This window comes from Piliocolobus tephrosceles, chromosome 10 (genome assembly GCF_002776525.5).
Source record: "Piliocolobus tephrosceles isolate RC106 chromosome 10, ASM277652v3, whole genome shotgun sequence".
NCBI classification, from domain to species: Eukaryota; Metazoa; Chordata; class Mammalia; order Primates; family Cercopithecidae; genus Piliocolobus; species Piliocolobus tephrosceles.
In genome coordinates this window covers 93683339-93705660 of record NC_045443.1, presented here as the reverse complement: position 1 = coordinate 93705660, position 22322 = coordinate 93683339, and the positions used below count along the sequence as shown (strand labels likewise).

At 48.9% G+C, this 22322-nt stretch overlaps 1 protein-coding gene across 1 annotated transcript in view; it reads right to left on the bottom strand.

Moving 5' to 3' along the window:
- ELK3 (ETS transcription factor ELK3) overlaps positions 1–22322 on the bottom strand; it is a 76051-nt gene that overhangs the window by 21122 nt on the left and 32607 nt on the right. The window contains exon 3 of the mRNA XM_023231432.2: positions 693–1487. Coding sequence (XP_023087200.1) covers positions 693–1487 — 795 coding nt within the window. The remainder of the gene's footprint in view (positions 1–692; positions 1488–22322) is intronic.

Here is a 22322-nt window from a genome sequence, read left to right as displayed (position 1 = left end):
GCAATTGTCAGCTGGACAAGAAAGAGCATCTGAATATTCAATTTAAAGGAAAAGGGGGCTTTCTCCTCGGGACTAATAACAACGAAGGTTTTTTGGCTCTGCAAGCTTGCTTTCCTCTCCCCAGTGCTGTGGCCCGGGGCTTTCTCAGAGCAGTGCTGCTTTCAGCGAAGCAGCTGTCTGGTGTGGCCCCTTTGTTTCTTATTACCTATGCTATGACCACAGCTCCACATGGACAGATGCGATGGCGGCGGTATCAGTTGACATCTATTTTCTTGTTAACAGAACACAAGTGGTTCCTTATTAAATGCCCCCAGAGAAGATTCTGCCATAAAAATTTCATAAAGCCCAAGCTCCTCCTAAAATGTAAACTGGCCCGCTCAACTTTCCCTAGGAAATCGCCGGTGAGATCTGCTTTGTCGGCCAGTGTGCATGTTCCACCTACGGTCACTTTAGGCCCCGAAAAGCAAGAAATCAATCAAGCATCCCACTATGTCGACAAACCAAATGCTGTCTTGTGTGCATCCCTTGGTCTGAGGATGGAAAAGCAGGTTCCCTTCATATTGACACAGTGACCTTGGTACAAGTCATAGGATTACGTTTTGAGGGACAGAAGGAAGTCTCTTTAGTTGCTCTTCCTGTTTTGCTAAGCCACTGAGGCTGGTGATGGCCGGGATGACAGGAATGACTCTTACCTGTGCGGTGAAGAAGGCTGGGGTGAGGGATCCCGAGGGGAGGGCTGGGCTGTTGAGCGCGATGGAGCCAATGTCGGTGCCGGAGAGCACCAGCGGGGGCGCTGAGATTTCCAAGCCTTTGGGTTTTTTGGCCTTTGGGGGAAGAGATGGAGACTTGGTCTTGGAGCCCGATGACAGGTTCAAGGGCTCCAGGGAATCGGAGTCATGGCAGGCGGCCTCCAGGAAGAGGCTTCTGTGTTCAGAAGGGAGGGGTGAGTTGGGGGACAGGGACGGGGACCGAGATGAGAAGGGTGAGGCGGATGAAATACTGGCAGTGTTTGGCAACATTAAAGAGGAGATCTTGGCCGAGACGGATGAGGCCAGGAAGGCGGACGCCGCCGCAGCCTCTGACGTGGAAGGCAGGGACACCACCGGCCTGGTGACGTGTTTGTCGGTTTTATTGGTCACAAACCTGATCACAGTCCTGACTTCTTCCACGGGGGGGCTGTCTTCGGGCGGCTCCTCCAGCTTCTCCGTCTTGATGGCCTTGAAGGCGTCTGGTGGGTTCTGCAGGGAATTAATGGTGAAGGACGAGTACAGGCCTGAGTGGATGTATTCGTTGCGGCTCGTGCTTTTGAGGGCGGCCAGGCCGTGTTTGTGGGGCTCACGGCCCTCGGGAGACGCCTTGCAGTCGCTGTCCTGCAGCAGAAGGCTCTCCCGGCTGATCTCCACCGCGTGAGGATCCATCTTCAGGATCTCCGGGAAAGAGACAAACTTGTACACAAACTTCTGCCCGATCACCTTCTTGATGATGTTCTGCAAATACAAAAGTAGACACTGAAAATCTGAGCGCACCCAAGAAATCATGTAAGAGCTCACGATAATGGTAAATGTCACTGGCAGAAGCACCAAAATGTTCCTGATTTACATTCTTGGCTAAGGAGAAGTGGAAGGAGGAATAAAGTTGGAAGTAGGAGAATTAGAGGTGCATTCCAGTTCTGCCATTACTAGGGTTGTGATCTTTGGCAAATTAAGTGCCCCTCTGAGTTTCTTTGTCTGTAAAGTAAGGAAGATGATGATGATGATGATGATTGTAATTATTATTTCTTAGACAGGGTCTCACTCTGTCGCCCAGGCTGGAGTACAGTGGCGCGAACGTGGCTCACTGCAGCCTCGACCTCCTGGACTCAAGCAATCCTCTTGCCTCCATCTCCTGAGTGGCTGAGACTACAGGTGCATGCCACCACACCCCGCTAATTTTTATAAATTTATTTTTTGTAGAGACAGCATCTCACTTTGTTGCCCAGGCTGGTCTCAAACTCCTGGACTCAAGCAATCCCCCAACCTTGGCCGAGTGAGGATTATTCTATGTAATAATAACATAGTAACAGTTGCCATTTATGAAGCCCTTATTATGTGGATGGGATTCTTCATACCTTATCTCATACAATCTGAACAGCAATCCTAAAAGGAAGGTGCTGTGATTCCTATTTTAAAAATCAGGAAAATAAGCTTAGAGTGCTTCCGTAACTCACGCGGCCACCTGGTAGGCAGTGAAGTGGTAGAGGCAGCATGTCCTTAACCGTAACACAGTATTGTCTCACCTACCTCTGGGAATCAGAAGAATTCAATGAAATAATAATGAGAAAGCATTCTGTAAGCTAGAAAGCATTATAAAATGCAAGTTATCATCATCAAACACTACAAGGTTTTCTTAATTCACTTGGCCATTTTTTTGCTTTCTACTTTTTTGCCAAGAAAGCTACTGGAGGAGGCTGGGTGTGGTGGCTCGTGCCTGAAATCCCAGCACTTTGGGAGGCCAAGGCGGGCGGATCACCTGAGGTCGGGAGTTCGAGACCAGCCTGACCAACATGGAGAAACACTGTCTCTACTAAAAATCCAAAAATTAGCCAGGCGTGGTGACGCATGCCTGTAATCCCAGCTACGTGGGAAGGCTGAGGCAGAAGAATCACTTGAACATGGGAGGCGGAGGTTGCAGTGAGCCGAGATTGTGCCATTGTACTCCAACTTGGGCAACAAGAGTGAAACTCTGTCTCAACAAAGGGAGGGAGGGAGGGAGGGAGGAAGGAAGGAAGAAAGGAAGGAAGGAAGGAAGGATGGAAGGAAGGATTGTCCACTTTGGATATCTGTGACATTCACAGACAATATTTTTAGTTGCTAGCGTCTACTTCTGGCTCTTCAGTTTATGGTTCCAGCCCTCAAACATTAGGATATAAATGAAAAGCAATAATCATTGCAAAAGTTTTTGCAGCCCTTTGGGAGAAGGGACTTTATATTAAAGGCTGTGCTGTTCTTGAGGTTTATTAAATGAATACTTTAATTCCCTGCCGAACCCACTCGGTTCTATATTTACCTACCAAATGCTTGCTGTGTGCCTTGCCCTATGGATGAAGCTTGGGGTCTGAGGGGCTGAGAGAGACAAAGATGGTCTCTCTCAAGCACAAAAACCCAGCACCATCCTATGGGAAAAGGATTCTGTTTCCTTAGAAACTCTTCCACCTAAAACCTGGGTATGAGTAAGGAAAGATCATTTTGAGGAGAAGAGCTTTAGAAGCAGCTCGGATTGAGTGCCTGTCTTCTGTACCCGGGGTCGTATGTCTGTCTTCTGTACCCGGGGTTGTATGTAAGCCACCTCATTAGATTCCCACATTAGCCCTGATGGAGGTGGAAGGTGTCACCCTTCTGAAACAAACAAAATCCCAGAGATGGGGAGTCATTTGCCCAAGAACCACCAAGATCGAGAGATTCTAAAGCCTAAGCTTTTTCACATTCCCACACAAATTTAGGGGGAGAGAATCAACTCCCAACAGACATGAAATTCAATGAATGTTGATGTCCCTTTTGAAATCACAGTGTGGTTCTAAATACACGTGTTTGCCTGCCATCCTTTGTACCATGACATTCTGATTTGCCTTTTTCCCCCTTAAATGATGGAAGCAAAGGGCACATTTAAGGGCCCCATTCAGCACAGGAGATCCCATGCACAGAGTCGTGGAGAGACCTCACTGAGCACCGGCATGCAGGCCGATGCCGGGGGCACCTCAGAGTCAAGGCCAAACAACAGTTCCAGTGGCCGCGGCCACCCTGGCTGCATCCTGGAGCTCCCACCTGCAACTTAACCCGCAGAGTCCCAGACGCCAGCGACCTCACACTCACGCTGCTCCTCGAAGCTGAACAGCCCTTAAAAACCTTCAGAGACATTTGGGGAACTCAGATGTTTTCCACCTGGGCTTTGTTAGCAGCGTCTCTGCCAAGTGCCCTGGGTCAGAACATGCCTCGGAAAATCAGCTCCCAGCAGGAAATAAATTAAATAAGGGTGTCATTGGACCCACCTGACCAGGGTCAGTTCCCATTGAAAAGAAAGTGTGCTGACCTCTGGTGTGTTAATGCTTCCTTTGCTAAAATTCTAAGGTATTTTTAGTTTTAGCTCATCAGATTTTCCTCTCTGGGGAAAAAAACTTTCATTGTTTTTTCCCTCAGCGAGTTTGAACACTCATCTAAACTGAGTGAAGTTTTTAGAGCCCAAATAATTACACAAAAGAAGAGACAAACTTCTATAAACGTTTTATTTAGAGCCAAAATAAAAACACAGAAGAAAAATGATCTGAATCATTTATTCTAACAAGTCTTAAAAACTGTTTTTTGTTTTTTTGTTTTTTTTCACAAAAAAAAAAAACCACTTCTAATTTTCTTGTAGGTTTGGAACATCATGTCTAAGTTGGGATTACATTCATGAGCACCTCAAGAAATAACCAAGGGCTGTGATAACAATGACAAAAAATGTCTCTCCTGCTCAAAAAATGGTTGGGAACGGAAAGGCAACCTCAGACAGATCATACAGCCTTGCTGTGTTAAAAGAACATGAACAACAACCCTCCTGTCGACCAACCAGCAAAAGGATAAATGAAATGTGGGGTGTCCTTACAATGGAATATTATCGAGCTGTACTAAAGAATGACGCTCTGCTCCAAGGCCTAGAATTCATTATTTGAGGAATAATGAATACTAGACTATGGAATAGTAAGGAACAAACATAACATAATGAGCCTCAATTTCATTAAATAGAATCACAGAATTTTTTTTTCCTTCTTCTTGAGACAGAGTCTTGCTCTGTCGCCCAGGCTGGAATGCAGTGGCGCAATCTCGGCTCACTACAACCTCTGCCTCCTGGGTTCAAGCGATTCTTCTACCCCAGCCTCCCGAGTAGCTGGGATTACAGGCACCCACCATCACGCCCAGTTCTTTTTTTTTTTTTTTTTTTTTGAGATCGAGTCTCGCTCTGTTGCTCAGGCTAGAGTGCAGTGGCGCGATCTCAGCTCACTGCAAGCTCTGCCTCCCTGATTCACACCATTCTCCTGCCTCAGCCTCCCGAGTAGCTGGGACTACAGGTGTCTGCCACCATGCCTGGCTAATTTTTTTTTCTTTTTTCTTTTGTATTTTTAGTAAAGACGGGGTTTCACTGTGTTAATCAGGATGGTCTCGATCTCCTGATTTCATGATCTGCCTGACTCGGCCTCCCAAAGTGCTGGGATTACAGGCGTGAGCCACCGCACCCTGCCTAATTTTTGTATTTTTGTAGAGACGGGGTTTCACAATGTTGGCCAGGCTGGTCTTGAACTCCTGACCTCAGTTGATCTGCCTGCCTGAGCCTCCCAAAGTGCTGGGATTACAGGCATGAGCCATAGAAGAGAATACTGTATTCTATGATTCACTGCAAAGTGAAAGCAGCCAGATATTACATGATAAAGGTCACATATGATTCTATTCATATGAAATGTCCAGAATCATGAAATCTATACAAAAAAACAGAAAGTGGAGTATGGTTACCTAGGGCTGAGAGGGATGGAAGGAAGGTAATGAAAATGTTCTAAGTGGGTCATGGTGATGGGTGCAGAAGTCTCTACTCAGAGCCACTGAACTATACACGGTAAATGGGTGAATTGTGTAGTACGTGAATTATAGCTGGTTGTTAAAGAAAAGAACATATAGAATCTTAAGTATTTTACATGTTTAAGTGGAAGACAGTGGGAACTTTCTATAGCTAGAAGTGACTGTCACAATATGCTAACCCCTACTCAAAATATCAAAAGGGAGATGCTGGGACGGGCCCTTCGGTAGCTGCTGCCTCTTCGAGGGAAGCAGAGAGGACACCAAGAGTTTTCTGGGGAAAGGTTACGCAATGATGGGAATGGAGACAATTTACTAGCTGGCCAAAAGGAGGAAGTGACAGCCACTGGAAAGAACCAAGGCAGGTCATGCTTCTCTAGAGACCAATGGGAAAGACAGATTCGATCTGGCTACCTGGAAACCTACCAGGTTGAAGGCTGAGAGTGGAACTGGGAGGGAAGAGGGCAGGGTCGGGTGCAGTAAGTGGGTCAGAGCAGTGCAGCCCAGTGACTCAGCACCAGGGACATCTGCTAGACGAGGGGAGCTGGTAAGGAAAGCCCCCTACAGCAGTGCCCGCAACTGGAGGATTAGGAAGAACCTGGCCTCAGAGGACTTGTGTCCCTGCAGCTGCACTGACAGCCCCTTCTTCCTTATCTTCCAGGGCTGCCCCCAGGAGCAGCGCCATGTATGTTTGAAGATCTCTCTGTGGCTTCCAGAGGGAAGCTTCCTTCCAAGACAGTTTGCTGAGAAGACTCAGCGTCAGGAATAATACAAGCTAGTATTTGCTGAGCACGTATTATTTGCCAGGGTATCTTCTAAGAACCTGACAACCATCAACTCCCTCAATCCTCTCAGAGACCAGAATGATTATTATCCCCATTTTGGAGATGAGCAAGCTGAGGCTTGGGAAGTACAAATTATACACTGTTGGAAGCTTGTACCTGGAGAGAACAGATGGCACCCAGGCAATCTGACTCCTGAGCTCTTGGCTACCATGAAGGGTGACACCAGATTCAGGCCAATTTAGGCAGCCCGGGACACAAGCACATTTGGGGAAGGGCTCTTATTACGGTAAGTGATGAGGATATTTAGAAAAAGTCTGGTTTCCACCCCCTTCAATCCCAGACTCACAAGTATTTGTTGCTCACAGTTGCCTGGTAACCTGAGTGATGCTGGTCTGTGTCGGGTGGAGCTGAGTGCGTCTCCGGGGTGGTTATAGAGTGTTACACACATCTGCTTCCCTCTTACACGCGTGGGACCAGCCTCTTTGTACTTTCCCTTTAAATATGTATTTGCAAAAGGGCTGCCTCTTCGCCCAGCAGGCATTCCGTGTGAGCTTACGGGCAGCAAGGATGGGACCAATTTTAGTGAGAGGAAAAAGCCACATCCCCTTAAAACAGACCCCAGTGGCAGTTCCAGGCAAAAGAGGAGGACCGGATACCAAAATTAATCCCACTGTCACCCCATCCAAGTTGCCATATTGAGAATGCAATAGCTGAAAGGGCAGGTCATCCATTTGGGACAGGATTCTAGGCAGACCTGGGCAAAAGAACCCTTCCCAACTTACCAGCCACCTCTGCGGACCAAGGCATCCCGTGAGAGGGGCCCATGACAAGATACCTCAATTATGTCGCTTTAACTGCATAGAAGATGCCAAGACAGCAGGTCATATTTCCATTTCCATGTCAGTGCTGTCTGTTACCCTGACAGGTTACAGGCATACCTATAAGAACAGGTATGGCTGTCCAGAGTATGTTTAAATATGTACACACACACACACACACTCCACTCCGCCCTTTGAATAGGAAGGAGTCTGTGTAAATAATCCCAAATAGTAGATAGAGGAGAAATATTTCGGTAAGTTTTGTAATTTAAAAAAAGCATATGCAGTGCTAGGTAATGAAAAGATGCATATGGGATTAGATTTACCTTCTTAATGACGATGTGATTAGGATTACGTTTAAATAAGTTAACTAAATGTTTGTTGAATGAACTACCAACTATAAGGAGAACTGACCCAGGCATAAAGCCACAGGCATGAAAGACACAATTTTCCACGGCTAATTCCCAGGTTAAAGCTCCCTATGGGTGTATCCCTTACATATACCTGCCCGTGCTTCTTTGCTGGCATTTTTAAACCGAACACTCCCAGGCAGACACTAGAAGCCACATGCAAACTCCACACGCCACATACAACCTCACACCTCCCATGAGGGCTTAATGAGCCATCATTTCACCCATCCATGTACGTGGCAAATATTTGCTGCATGTGTCTGTCCACCCACTCTGGTCTGGCACCCCAATTTTGATCTAAGGTTATGCATCTGGAGTTCACATGCTTAGTCTTGTTATCTGATCTTCCATTTTCCTCCCCGTGAGGAGCCAGGCCCGTGGCGAGTTCCTCATCGTTGTGGTCTGGCCCCTGGATCCTCTGCCATTCCAGGGCACCCTGGAAACACAGTGCTCCTGCCTCTGACTCTGCAACTCTCCTACCTCGCTCTCAAAACTGAGAACCATCAGCAGCTCACTAAGCCAGCAGGATTGCTTGTGCTGAAGACTTTTCCTAACAAACGGGCCTTTCTTAACCCCTGCACTGGGTAAGGGGGACAGAGCAGGGGACATTTCCAGTAAATACCCACTTGACCCTATCACAAGGGCTGCTGCAGGGATTAAAAGGAGGGGCTCCAGAGTCACTGCCTGAGTTCAATGACTCAGTGCTCATCTACAAAACGGGGACTGATCCATCTGCCTCATGGGACTGGATGAGACATCCACATACAGCTTCTATCAGAACGCCCGATGCATCCATGCATGAGAAGCCCTATAACATACTAGCTATTAGTATTAGCATTTTTACACTCCTAAATTAAGCAAAAACAGAACAAAACATAAATATCACCCTGTGTCAGCCCTAATGACAACTTAATAGATAAAATTAACCCTCATAGAAGGCTGTGCATATTCCGCTAGCTTTGTCCAAAGTTCTGGGTAACTTGATCAGTCGCACAGCAGGCAGAATTACATCTGGTTTACATATCTCAACTGAGCAGGGAAACATGATGTTTTTATTTAGTTGGGTTCAGACAAGAAATAGATACAAGGCTTATATTATATTGTGCCTAGCACAGCCAGCACTTGACATCCACTGTGACGAAAACCTTACACAATCCAGTTAATTTGGGGGTTGGAGGGAGGTTATAGGAGGGGGATGCTGGGAGCCACAGATGTGAATAACTGCTGGATCCAAGTGCTCTGCTTAGATGAGGGCCGCAGCCTACAGGCAAGACGCCACACGTCAGGCCCTGAAAGGTGGTGCAGACACTAACCAGGCACCCAGCTCATCTCAATTGCTCCCCGCGGCTTTTCAGAGCAGAAATCATGCTGCCCAGATTGGGAGGGAGAACTGCAGCCTTGCAGCGTCTGCTTGGGCTCAGGCCTCTGCTCGGGGTTCCTGGGAGAGGCCAACGAGAAGCTGCTGGCCCTGAGCACCTGTCAGCAAGACCCGAGGAAGGAACCAGTTCAGGTGCTGAGCAGACACACGAGACAATGCATTTATTTGGGGCACACTCATCTTATTGTGGTAGACACCCTACGTGAAAGGAATCAGTGCAGACAAACGACAAAGAAAGAAGCCAGCACTTATGAGGGCCAGCCGCATGCTCAGCACACACAGCTGCCTTGCAGGATGGGCACTGTTACCCCATTGCAGAGATGGAGAAGCCAAGGTCCCCCTGGACAGCGAGGTTAGATCCAACTGTCCACCACCTGGGGGTAGGTTAAATATTGGGAGAGCCATACAATGGAATACCAGGTAGCTATTTCAGGGACACGACATCGCTAACACTTCCCCATACCTTTAAATATACATTAGGCAAAAAAAAAAAAAAAAAAAAAAAAAAAAACAGTATGAATAATTCCATTATTTTAATAATTTTCTTTTGCATATATATTTGTTTTCTACTGTATATATGCGCATATATCTAAATAAAAGGAGGTAGAAAAGTTAATCTTGAAAGATGTATACTAAAATTTCACAGTGATTTTTCATGTTTCTTTTTGCTTATGTGTATTTTCACGTTAAAAAATGTATATTTGATATGTATTACTTGTTAAATTAGGACTTTTTAAGAGAAAGAAATAGGAACTAAAAAGCTGACTAGCCCAAGGTCACACAGCTTGTAACTGGTAGAGCCTAAGTTTGAACCCAACTGTACCTAGTGCCAAGACCTAAGCCACTTCTGTTCCACCACCACACCCTCTTCCAGAAAGCAGCTGCATTTGGAAGCAGAGGCTGCTGCTAAAGTAAATCCATCAGGGCCTAGGGGTCTCTGCATTCCAGAGTAATAGTGGGGTTAACTGCAGAGTGCCTGGGAAAACCAGCTCTGTGCTGAGAAAGCATGGGCCTTGCTTAAGAACAGTTATTTCTAGCTCTTCAGGCGGAAGAGACTGATCTTCCGTAAGGTCTGTTCATTACCTAGAAATAGAACTGCCTCTGCCAATCCACAGGGTAGAGAAGGTGCCTGCTTTGAAGGGCCACCCTAACATGAGGCACGAGGGCCCCGGCAGTCCCAGTGCAGCAGACTGGACATGAGCAGCCAACCTCTAAGTGACATGCCACCCAAGGGATGAGGGTGACAGGAAAACAACAGGGAGCTCACGTCCACCATATACAGCCCGGTGATGGCACCCACTGCCAAGCTCCCCCAGCTGTCCCCAGGCCTGTGCCCAGCAGTAGCTCACACGAGGGCACAGTCCAGGAGCCTTAACACGTCAGATGTTATATGGAACCAATGCTGGGGTGAACAGATCTGGGTTTGAATTCCAGCCTCTCTGCTTACTATGACCTTGGGAAAGTTACTGAACATCTACACAGGGCTCAGTTTGCTCACCCCTAAAATGGGAATAAAAATACCCCATAGGCTAATGTTTTCTAAAGACTCAATGTAGTCAGTGCCTCACTCATACAAATCCTTAAAACGTGACCCCTCACCCAGTGAATCTTGCTTAGCGTGCAATAATCTAATTGTACACACTGCTCATTATATCACACTTTTCATTTTATTCTGCCTTCCAGAAAATTGCTTGGGTGGGCACCTCACTTTACAGTTTACAGAAGGCTCACAGACAATCTCATGTTAGCCTCACAACGCTTTGATGCCCACTTCAGAGACTGAGACCGAGACCCGAGGCTCCCAGCTGAGTTCACACCACCCACAAGTAGCAGAGGAGTGTCTCCAGGCCGCGGCTTCCTGGCCAACACATTTTCTTCAACTCCTGTTTTTGGGTTCCCATCCAGACCACAGTCTGACTCACTCTTTCCTGAAATGAAACCCGAAGTGTCCTTTCTCCAAAGTTAGAACAAGTAGTCACTGTATCTCTCCGACAAGCAAACATTCTTTCAGCAAACACTGTTTTTGTTTTTGAGAGATGGGGTCTTGCTGGCACTGCCCAGGCTGGAGTGCAGTGGCTATTCACAGGCACGACGGCTACACGCTGCAGCCGGGAGCTCCTGGGCTCCAGCAGTCCTCCAGCCTCAGCCTCACAAAGAGCTGGGACTATAGGTTCAAGACACCACACCCAGCTTTCAATGAACACTGAATACATACTCTCCTACAGGAGGCCCCGTGCCAGGCTCTGAGGAAGGAGAAGGAGGGAAGCTGGCTTCTGTCCTTGAAGTGCCCCACAGTGGCCTGGATGGGGTGTGACATCCCCTGCCTCTGCTCTCTGCCTCTGACAGAAGGGACAGTGAGCAGTCAGCTGGCCGTAAGAGACTCTGCTACAAATGTCTGGGGGACCCACCAAAGAGCATCTTATGATCTTGAACTCACGGGTTCAAGTGATCCTCTCACCTCGGTCTCCCAAAGTACTGGGATGACAAGCGTGAGCTGCCACACCCAGCTATTAAAGACCATCTTACGAAAGGGCTCCTCTGATCCATCTACCTGAGCTGCTTCTCACTAGGGCACTCTTCCCCCCACCACTCACTGCTGCAGTGAGTTTAATGGCCCTGCCACATTCATGTCCACCCAGGACCTTAGAATGTGATCTTGTTTGGAAACAGGGTCCTTACAGATATAATTGGTTAAAAATGTCGACATGGAATCATCCTGGATTTAGAGTAGGCACTGAACTCAATGGCTTGGGTCCTCATGAAGACACAGAAAGACACACACAGGGAAGAAGGCCATGGGACGCGAAGGCAGAGACTGGAGTGAGGCAGCTCCAAGCCAAGGAACAACGAGGGTGGCTGGAGCCCACGAGAAGCCGGAACAGGAAGCAGGGATTCTTCCCCAGGGCCTTCAGAGGGAGCGGGGCCCTGCAGACACCTGGATTTCACACTTCTGGCTTCCAAAGCCTTCAGAAAATATATTTCTATTGTTTTGAGCCACCAAGTTCGGGGTCATTTGTTACGGCAGCCCTGGGAAACCAATACACCCCTTTCTTAAAATCATCTCTGTTCAGCGAGGCAGGTGAGGCACATGCTGGCGCCGCCCGCCCCTGGGGTACAAGGGGCGCTTCCCGTTGTGATGGTACAGGCACCAGGTCAGGTGGAGCCTGGGCTGTCCCTTGTGCAAAGCTGAACTTTGGAGCGTGTGTACACACACACACACGTACACACCCACTCACACCCATTCCAAACTTCCAAGAATGACGTGCTGCCAACAAAGGCTGGAACTCTGTCTCTGAACAGGCCTACTCTGCCGGCTCCCGGGGAAGGTTTTCTTGTGGTTTGGGTTGAGGTGTCTTTGCCTTCTGGCACTGATAAGCTGCAGCGTGAACTATCTCGCCAAATTCTGCCAGCCTGAAGTTGAGGCGCTCCTCATCCCTGCTGCCTGAGTACCCGTGGCAGCCTGAGGGTGCTAGTGAGAAATGTTGGCTTGCCGGCCTGGCAGGACACCCCAGCTCGGGAGGCTTCGACTGGACGTTCACAGCATTTTTCTCCCTGCCTTCTTGGCTGGGTGCTGCTGCTGGCTGGACCTGGAGTCCTGTCTCCCTCCTGGCTCTCCTTAAACACTCAAGGGTACTTTTATTTGAAGGCCTTTGAAGTGTTAATAACATAGAACATAAAACTGCTCAGGCTGGGTGGTGGCTCCTGCCTGTAATCCCAGCACTTTGGGAGGCCAAGGCAGGTGGATCAACTGAGGTCAGGAGTTTGAGCCTGGAGAACATGGTGAAACCCCGTCTCTACTAAAAATACAAACATTAGCTGGCGTGGTGGCGCACCTATAGTCCCAGCTACTCAGGAGGCTGAGGCAGGAGAATCGCTTGAACCCAGGAGGTGGAGGTTGCAGTGAACCAAGATCTCACCATTGCACTCCAGCCTGGGTGACAGAGCGAGACTCCATCTAAAAATAATAATAATAAATAAATAAAAATAAATAAAACTGCTCCCCAATGCAAGTCTTTCCCTTTCCCCCGCTGGGTCGGGGAGCTGCTAACACTGACCTTGACTTTCCCGTGTTGAGTGGCCACCTCCAGTGCTGGCAGATGGCATGGCGGGGCAGTGTGTGTCATGAGCCACAGGTGGTCTGGGAGTGTCTTCTCATCCTGGCTTTGTCACCAACTGACTTGGAAACTCCCCTCCCCTCGAGGGTCCTCACTTGCTAAAGGAGGGGTAGGTAGGGCAAGATGCTTTCTTGGATCCTCTCTTGGGTGACTTTCCAAGATGACAGGCTCCCTTCTGTGCCATGGAGAAGGATGCTTGTTTCTTACTCACTCCTACTACACTTGATTGGCGCTGCCATGCCCTCGGCACTGCAGGATGCAGGAAATGGTAGGACAACCCAGCATGCGGCCCCGTAAGGGAGATGCAATGACAGCAGGAGAAACCAGGTCCCTCTGGGAGGGGCCGTGGAACAGACACAGCCATCACCAAGTGAGGCACCAGCTGGAGGAGGCACAGAGAGGAGTCTGAAGGGTGGCCAGGAGTGAGCCAGGCAGGAAGGGCAAGGGGAAGGAGGGGGCCTAAGAAGATGCTGGGGTTGGGGGCAGCTGTGGGGGTGCAGGGAAGGCAGCTGGGATGGGGCGGGATGGTGAAGGGAGCTTGGAATCCTTCCTGGAGGCCATCGGCAGCTGGGAGGCGCACACACAGAGGAGCACCACACTCCAGTACTTTCCGCAGGAAGCGTCTTCTGGAAGCGTGGGGTGTTCTGGGGCCACTCGAATTCACATTTTCAGCTGACTCAGATATCTTGCCAGCAGTTTTTCCACTGTCATTTCAATTAAAAATACCGGAGGCCTGTCTCTGGCTGCCCTTGGGATAATCATCAGCAGTACCGGGCACACAGGACTCACGTCTGGGCCCAAGGCTCTGGCGCTGTGTCACCCTCCAGCTTCGGAAGCCCAGGCGTGGGCCTTGGGGGTCAACACTCTTAGTGTGAAAGCTCTGCCACTGCCCTGCTGCTGCATCTTGAGTCCGTGACTTACACCTCTTAGAGACTCAGCATCCCCACCTCTAAAATGGGCTCAATATTGACCACCAGCACCGGCGCATCACGAATTGGAAAATAAGCTAATACATGTAAAAATATCTAGCACAGTGCCTGGCTTAAAACCAAATGCTCCACACACGTAAGCATCCCTTTTTTATGTTACAAATTAGGGGTGGGAACTGAGAGGAGCCATGGAGGAGCACAGGCAGGGGTGGGGAAGAGGCCGTGCAGAGGAGCAGCTGAGGCGTGGGTGGACGGCGGGTGGTGGGTGCTATGCTGTGAATGTTGGAGTTTTTGTGAGTTTGTCTACACAACCACTAAATTTCCCTGCAGCTAAAATCCCAGAAGCAGGAACGCTCATGCTGGCAAAGGCAGACTCGGTGTGGGCTTGGGCAACAGCCTGACGTAAGTGGATCTGGCAAGGCCGCGGGGAGCTTTGGCAGCCGAGCCCCTGGCGCAGAAGCATCCTCATCAACACAGTGTTGTCGGCGCTCCCGGGCCTCTGGCTCATCCCTGTTTCTTAGCAACTGCCCTATTTTGGGGGAACACTGAGTGCCACAGGGAAGTTGGCCTGGAAGCACGTGCAAGACAGGCAGCATCTTCAGTCAACAGGCAGCCCCCCGTTCCCAGCAGCCTGGCCCCCTGATACCAGCTGCCATCTCCCGGGGCAATGTGACCAGACTGGAAGACCTCTGTGAGGCAGTCCAGCCACTCCACAGGTCTCTAAGCAGCTTCCAGGACCCAAGCTCACGAGAGAGGCCCTGGTCATCCCCTGGGCCCCCAGGCAATAGCGCCGCTGCCATCTGTTATGCTTCCAACCATCTGAGTAGCTGCTATGGTAGGAAAGAAAGACACGCAACAAAACACACCAGGCCCTCAACACTCACACCCAGGGCCAGGCACAGAGGGGGGCACAGAGGGCCCCCATAAAACACCCCAAAGGGAGCCCAGGTCTTCCCTAACATTCCACGACCAACAAAGGTGTTCTAGAAAGTTCTGGGATATGAATGCCTGCTGGATGTTTGTTCTCTTTCCACTCTGACAACATCATTTTATCTTTGTAAAATTTGTTTTGGGGAATTAAAGAATTCCACGAGGGCCAGGCTTCTTGGCAGAGGCAGCCGAGCTCAGATATGTATTATTAATACTAACATTTTCTTGTCGTGATTGCACACCCAATTTAAAATGAATTATCCAATTAAGCTAAGAAGGTGATGCGTTCTAATTCCCGGAATAGGTTGCCAATGACTTTGTCTTGACTGTTCTCCCCGAAACCCCTTCCAATTAAGTAAAGATTGTTCAGTACATCGTGAGGCTAAGCCAAGAGGTTGCTGTGGAGACGGGAGGATTTTTCATCCTATCACCATTTTCATTTCTTGATGAGAAGGGAGCCAGCAGAGTTTTCAGCCTCCCCCAGGGCTGAATGTTCACCGCCAGCAAGGACAAAAGGTCTGCTGGACGGGAGAGGATGAGGGGTTGTGAAAGCGTCCAGGTCTCCCTCTGCAACAATAGAGAGAGCCCGTGTCTTCAGCTTCTCGTGAGCAGAAGACAGTTGCTCACCTTATGGGAATACCAGAGCCTATCCTTTTTCCCTCTCCATCCTCATGCTGAAGGTGTGATAGGGCCAACTCGGCCAGCAGAGAGAAATGGTACCTGGCCAGAAAGATCAAAGTTGTATGGTCGGGTGTAAAATGATCCACGCCAAGAACAAACAGTAAGGAGACACAGATTTTTATTTCTAAAATGGAAATCTGATCATAGCACTCTCTTGCTTTTTGTAAGAGACAGAATTTTGCTCTTTCACTCTGTTGACGAGGCTGGAGTGCAGTGGTACAATAAGAGCTCACTGCAGCCTCTACTTCCTGGGCTCAAGTGACTCTCCTGCCTCAGCCTCTCCAGGAAGTAGGACTACAGGTGTGCACCACCATGCCCAGCTAATTTTTTGTCATTTTTGCTCATCTATTATTATTATTCGGTTTTTGTTTTTTATTTTATTTTATTTTGTAGAAACAAGGCCTCACTATATTGCTCAGGCTGGTCTCAAAATTCCTGGGCTCAAGCGATCTTCTCATCTTAGCCTTCCAAAGTACTGGGATTACAGGTGTGAGCACTTCCCACCTCCTCCCCCATCTCTTGTTTTTAACTCTTTTTTTAATGTATTTTTATTTTTATTTTTTTGAGATGGAGTCTCGCTCTGTCGCCCAGGCTGCAGAGCAGTGGTGCGATCTCGGCTCACTGCAACCTCCGCTCCCGGGTTCAAGCGATTCTCCTGCCTCAGCCTCCTGAGTAGCTGGGATTATAGGCGCCCGCCACCATGCCCAGCTAATGTTTGTATTTTTAGTAGAGACGGGGTTTTCACCATGTTGGCCAGAATGGTCTCGATCTCCGACCTCATGATCCACTCGCCTCAGCCTCCCAAAGTGCTAGGATTACAGGCATGAGCCACCGCGCCCGGCCAGCTTTAAACTCTTTATTGGCTCTCACCACAGAGTTCCAACTCTTTAGCATGCTATACTCCACACTCCATTCCCCACTCACTTTACCAACCACATCTTGCCCTCACTCAAAGATATGCTGTGCTTGAAAGGTCAAACTCATCCATACGTCCCTGCCTCTGCTCACACTGTTCCCTTCTTGGTTTATCCCTTCCTAACTTTTTTCAGCCAGGTAAACTCACTCTCATTCCTTAAGATCCAGGTCAAGTGTCCTGACCTCCGGAGGCCTTCCCTCTGCCTCTACTTCCCTCCCTGCTCTCCCGGAAGGCCCCGGCATTGGTTATGCCAGCACTTTACACAGGGTTCTCTACTAAAATTGGTTTCATGTCTGTCTCCCCGACCAGCTGCTGAGCCCCTCAGGAGGAGGGAGGTATGTTTTCAAAGGGATGGCTGGATGGCTGAGGAAAAGGCAGAGGTGAAAGAAGAGGCCGTGTCAACTGGAGGTGGATGTATAATTTAAAACCCTAGGCTAGGCACTGTAGATCATTCCTGTAATTACAGCGCTGTGGGAGGCCAAGGCAGGCAGATCACCTGAGGTCAGGAGTTCGAGACTAGTCTGGCGAAACCCCGTCTCTACTAAAAATACAAAAACTAGCTGGGAATGGTGGGGTGCGCCTGTAATCCCAGCTACTCGGGAGACTGAGGCAGGAGAATCGCTTGAACCTGGGAGGCAGGGGTTGCAGTGAGCTGAGATCGTGCCACTGTACTCCAGTCTGGGTGACAGGAGTGAAACTGCGTCTCCAAAGAAAAAAAAAAAAAGCAAAGCCTTATTCAAGAAGTGGTTAATGCTGTGAATCCAAGCAGGAACGCCTGCCCCTCAGGCTTGGCCCATAAGGTGCCTGGCAGTTGTCAGGGCCAGTGACAGAAATGCTCTGGGCATTGGCCCCGCTCTTCTCTACTCTAAGAAGAAGGGTCCATCTGTCTGATGTTAAGGAGTGAAAGAGTTGTTAGCTTGTTAATAAATAAAATATCTGCAAAAGATCCTTACTGTTACACCAGGTAAACCTACGGAAAAAAAAAAAGCTTATCAAAAAATTCAAACCATCAGAACAACAGTAACACACCCAACTCCAACTCCCAGGGCTTACAGCGAGACCAAAGAAAAGAGCTGATTGGCAGAGGGGAGTGTAAAACGCCCAGGCCTCAACTAAATGTCCTGTTTAGGCCCCTACGGGCTCTGGTTTCTGCCCCTCACAGGCTCAGCCACAGGCGCCTCCCATGACCTGTGTGTCTCTCAAATGAAACAGGGGCCTTTCATCCATGCCCGGGTTGCAAAACATGCTGCTCCCTGGAAGGGGCATCACTGCTTTCTTGGAATTCTAATTGGGTTTGTCCCGCAGCCTCTTCAAAAGCTTACCCAGGAGAAGCAGTTCCCTGGCGGAGCTCGGCTGCGGAACCCTGGCCCTCCAGACTTTCCCCGCACCTGCACCACGCACACTCCACAGAACCGCAGATGCAGGAAGGAGCCTCTGAGCACAAAGATCAGAGCCTCCAATCCCAGCACTGCCGATCTGGGACTGGCACCCCCCAGGTCGCCTTCTCTTCCCAGTTAAGTCAGCTATTAAAATCACATGCACTTCTAGGCCAAGGAGCTGCTCAATTCCCACCAACTCTGAATCCCTCCAAGGCAGGAGCCGTCTTGGGTGGACCTGTCTCCAGCCCAGGGACTTGGCTCAGCAACGTGTCTTTGATTCTAGTGTCACACCTGTCACAGAGTCTAGTATTATACCTGCTGCAGAAGCTAGGTGCTGTGCCTGTCATGGGGAGCAGTTTCCTTTTAGGATTTGCTGAATCGAACCATCACTTATAGAGAGAAACCAACACTCTCCTTTTAAGTGTAATTTTGAAAATCTAAACAAAAAGCCCAGCAGTGTCTGAAATACAGTCATGCATCGCTTAACAATGAGGCTACGTTCTGAGAAATGCGTCGCTGGGCAATTTCGTTGCTGTGCGAGCATCACGGCATGCACTTGTACAAACCTGGAGGGTCTAGCCTATCACACACCAAGGCTATGCTATATGCTCTTAGGCTACAAACCTGTATAGCACGTTACTGTACTGAATGCTGTATGTAGGCAACTGTAATACAATAGTATGTATGTACCTCAACATATCTAAACGTAGAAAAGGCACAGTAAAAATATGGAATTATAGCCTTATAGGACCGCTGTTATATACGTGGTCCATTGTGGACCAGACATTATGGTACGTGGTACATGACTGTACATGGAGGTGGCACAGGGTGAATTTTGTCCGTCCCCGAACTATGCTGACATCCTCATTCCCAGTACCAGTGACCAGGACCTTATTTAGAAAGGGTCTTTGCAGACGTAAGCAAGTTAAGAGGAGGTCATACTGCATTAAGGTGGGCCCTAATCCAATGATCGATATCCTCATAAGAAGAGGAAAATCGGCCAGGTACTGTGGCTAATGCCTGTAATCTCAGCACTTTGGGAGGTTGAGGCAGGCAGATCACAAGGTCAAGAGTTCAAAACCAGCCTGGCCAACATAGTGAAACCCCATCTCTACTAAAAATACAAAAATTAGCCAGGTGTGGTGGCACAAGCCTGTAGTCCCAGCTACTTGGGAGGCTGAGGCAGGAGAATCCCTTCAACCCAGGAGGCAGAGGTTGCAGTGAGCCAAGACCATGCCATTGCACTCCAGCCTGGGCGACACAGCGAGACTCTGTCTCAAAAGAAAAAAAAAAAAAAAAAGATACTCTGGACGCACAGAATGGGGAGAACATCACGTGATGATGGAGGCAGCAATCCTAGTGAGGCAGCTGCAAGCCAAAGCATGCCAGGGACTGCTGGCAAGCCCAGGGCTGGGGAGAGGCCAGGAAGGAGTCCACCGAGTCAGAGGGAGCACAGCTCTGCTGACACCCTGCTCTGGACATCTGGCCTCCAGAACTGCGAGACAACACATTTCTGTTGTTTTAGGCCACCTACAGTTTGTGGTCATCTGTTCTGGCAGCCCTAGGAAACTACAAGACAATAAACAAAAAGCAGTGACTGCTTTTTTAATCACTCATTAATATCAACTTCCATGACATAAATGGTGTGCATTTGAGTAGTGGACACATCAGTGTTTTATCCATTTGCTCACTCGTCTAGCATTTACTAAGCAACTAATACGTGCCAGACCCTGTCCGAGGTACCAGGGCGACAAAAGTGGTGCAGCCAGAAGGCCACAATGACAGCAGCTGTATACCGACAGCTAGGACATAATACAGTCAGTTTTATAAATATGCATCACTGGAGTGAGGAGCCGTCACTGAGTGGGTGCCTGATACTGTACTAAGCACCTTGTCCACATCATCTTATCATCTCTTTTCATCTTCACCAGTCCGACGAGGAAGGGTGCTGTTCCCATCGCCACTTTCCAATGGGTGAACTGAGACTCTGAGGCTAAGGGACTGCTGGACCATAACCTCGAGGGCTCTGGATACCAAGCCCCCACCAGTCACTAAGAGAGCCCAGAAGGTAGAGACTGGCTCCAACTGTAGGCACTCAGAGCAGTGCCAGAGCTTTGACTCAGAGCGGTGAGGGAGAGTCATTTAAATAAGAAAGCATCTTCGCGGTCGAATTTTCATAACAGATTAAATATATGAAAATATGCAACTGAGGAAAGAAACTGTTGTCGCCTGTCTTCAGTCATTAAAAACCACGACAAAGTGCTCCTGATAGGCCCTAAGTGAAAAGGGCCATCATACTCAGATCCGGCGTTTCCCTATCTCCATGTGCCTGAGCAGCAACGTAGCAACAAAGGTTTTGATCTTTTTTTTTTTTTTTTGACAACAGAGCATGACTCTGTCACCAGGCTGGAGTGCAGTGGTGTGATCTCGGCTCACTGCAACCTCCGCCTCCTTGGTTCAAGCGATTCTCCTGCCTCAGCCTCTGGAGTAACTGGGACCACAGGCGCCCACCACCGTGCCCAGCTAATTTTTGTATTTTTAGTAGAGACGGGGTTTCACCATGTTGGCCAGGCTGGTCTCAATCTCTTGACCTCATGATCCATCCACCTTGGCCTCCCAAAGTGCTGGGATTACTGGCATGAGCCACCATGCTCGGCCTCTTCTTCTTTCTTTAATAAATTGTGCTAAATTTTTTTAAGAGACAGGGGTCTTGCTGTGTAGCCCAGGCTGGACTTGAACTCCTGAGCTCAAGTGATACTCCCAGGTTCTAATTTTCTTCTATGCACTGTCTGGAATCTTCAAATTAGTGATAGAGAAACTATCATCTGTATTATCATTCTGACTCATGTTTCACTGTGCCTACCCTGTTTGGGGCCCTGTTCTCAGCCCTGCACATGTGTGAACACAGTGAATCCCATCACAGCCCCATGGTGTAGGTGCTACTATTATACCCACTTTACAGAAAAGGAAGCTGAGACTCAGAGAGATTAGGCAACAGGGCCACAGACATGGAGCTGGATTCAAACCCAGACGATCTAGGCTGGAGCTCAGGCTGTAACCGCCTGGCTACGATAGTCTGAGAGGGGAGGAAAAGAACACTCTTAGGAGCAGCAATGATTAAAGTGCTCAGCCCCAACCTGAATGCATGGGCACAAGGACGACCCTCCTCTGGGGCCTTCCTGACCGCATGGGCACAGGGATGACCCTCCTCCAGGGCCTTCTGCAAGTTTGCACACATTTTCCACTTTCTTCTCTGCTAAAAACAATAACATATAACATAAAAATAACGATATTCTCATGCTTGTCTACTCAGGCAGGAAAAATTCCCTATTAGGACAAACCGAGGGATGTGCAGTTGCAGCCAAGAGGGAAGAAATGACAGCCAGCAACGGACAAGAGAGATGACGGGGAAAAGGAGGCAGCTGCTGAGTTCAGCAGCCACCTGATGTCTGCACGGAAAGGCTCTGGATGAATGTTAGCGAGGAAGAGGAGGAGGACGCCGAGAAGGAAGAGAACACTAAAAGGCAAACGGTCAGGCTGAGCTGTACGTGGCGCTGAGAAACACACGCGGTTCAGGGGAGCTCCAAGTTCAGGGTGGCACACACAGCAGTGGCCCAGGTGGCTTCGCATCCACAAAGACTCTGCTCCAATCTTTCTCTCAAGCGAGAGGCCAAGCCACTTAAGACCGCCATTTCTGTGAGTCAAAAATGGTCACATGCTGGCAACACACAGAGTCAACTTACACCTATCATCACAGAGTGACACTGGCAAAACGGAAGTAAGCCGTCATCGGAAAATGACAAATAGAGTGTAGTTTTCACCACCTTTTTTTGACATGCCTTGTCTTCCTCCCTTTCTCCATCCCCTCTTTTTTTCCTCTCCCCTCCATTTCCCTCACCCATCTCTTTTCTCATCTTCCTTCCTCTCCCTCTTTTCTTTATAAACTGTATTAAGAGTCTAACTTTCCATCCTACCACTTGAGAGCATTTCATAAGGAAGAATCAAACAGCCATGTGTGCACATCTACGTGTGCATGTGCACGTATGTGTGTGCATATGGCAATAGCCGTGTGTGCATGTGGACATGTGTGTGTGCAAGTGGGCATGTCTGTGGGCATGTGCATATGCATGTGTGCATGTGTGTGCATGTGGACATGTGTGGGCATGTGTGTGCACATGTGTACATCTGTGTGGACGTGTGTGCATGTATGGGCATGGGTGTGTACATGTGTACATCTATGTGTGCATGTGGGCATGGGTGTGTGCATGCAGACATCGGTGTGCATGTGGACATGTGTGCATGTGGACATGGATGTGTGCATGTAGACATCTGTGTGTGCATGTGGGCATGTGTGTGCATGTGGGCATGGGTGTGTACATGTGGGCATGTGGGCATGGGTGTG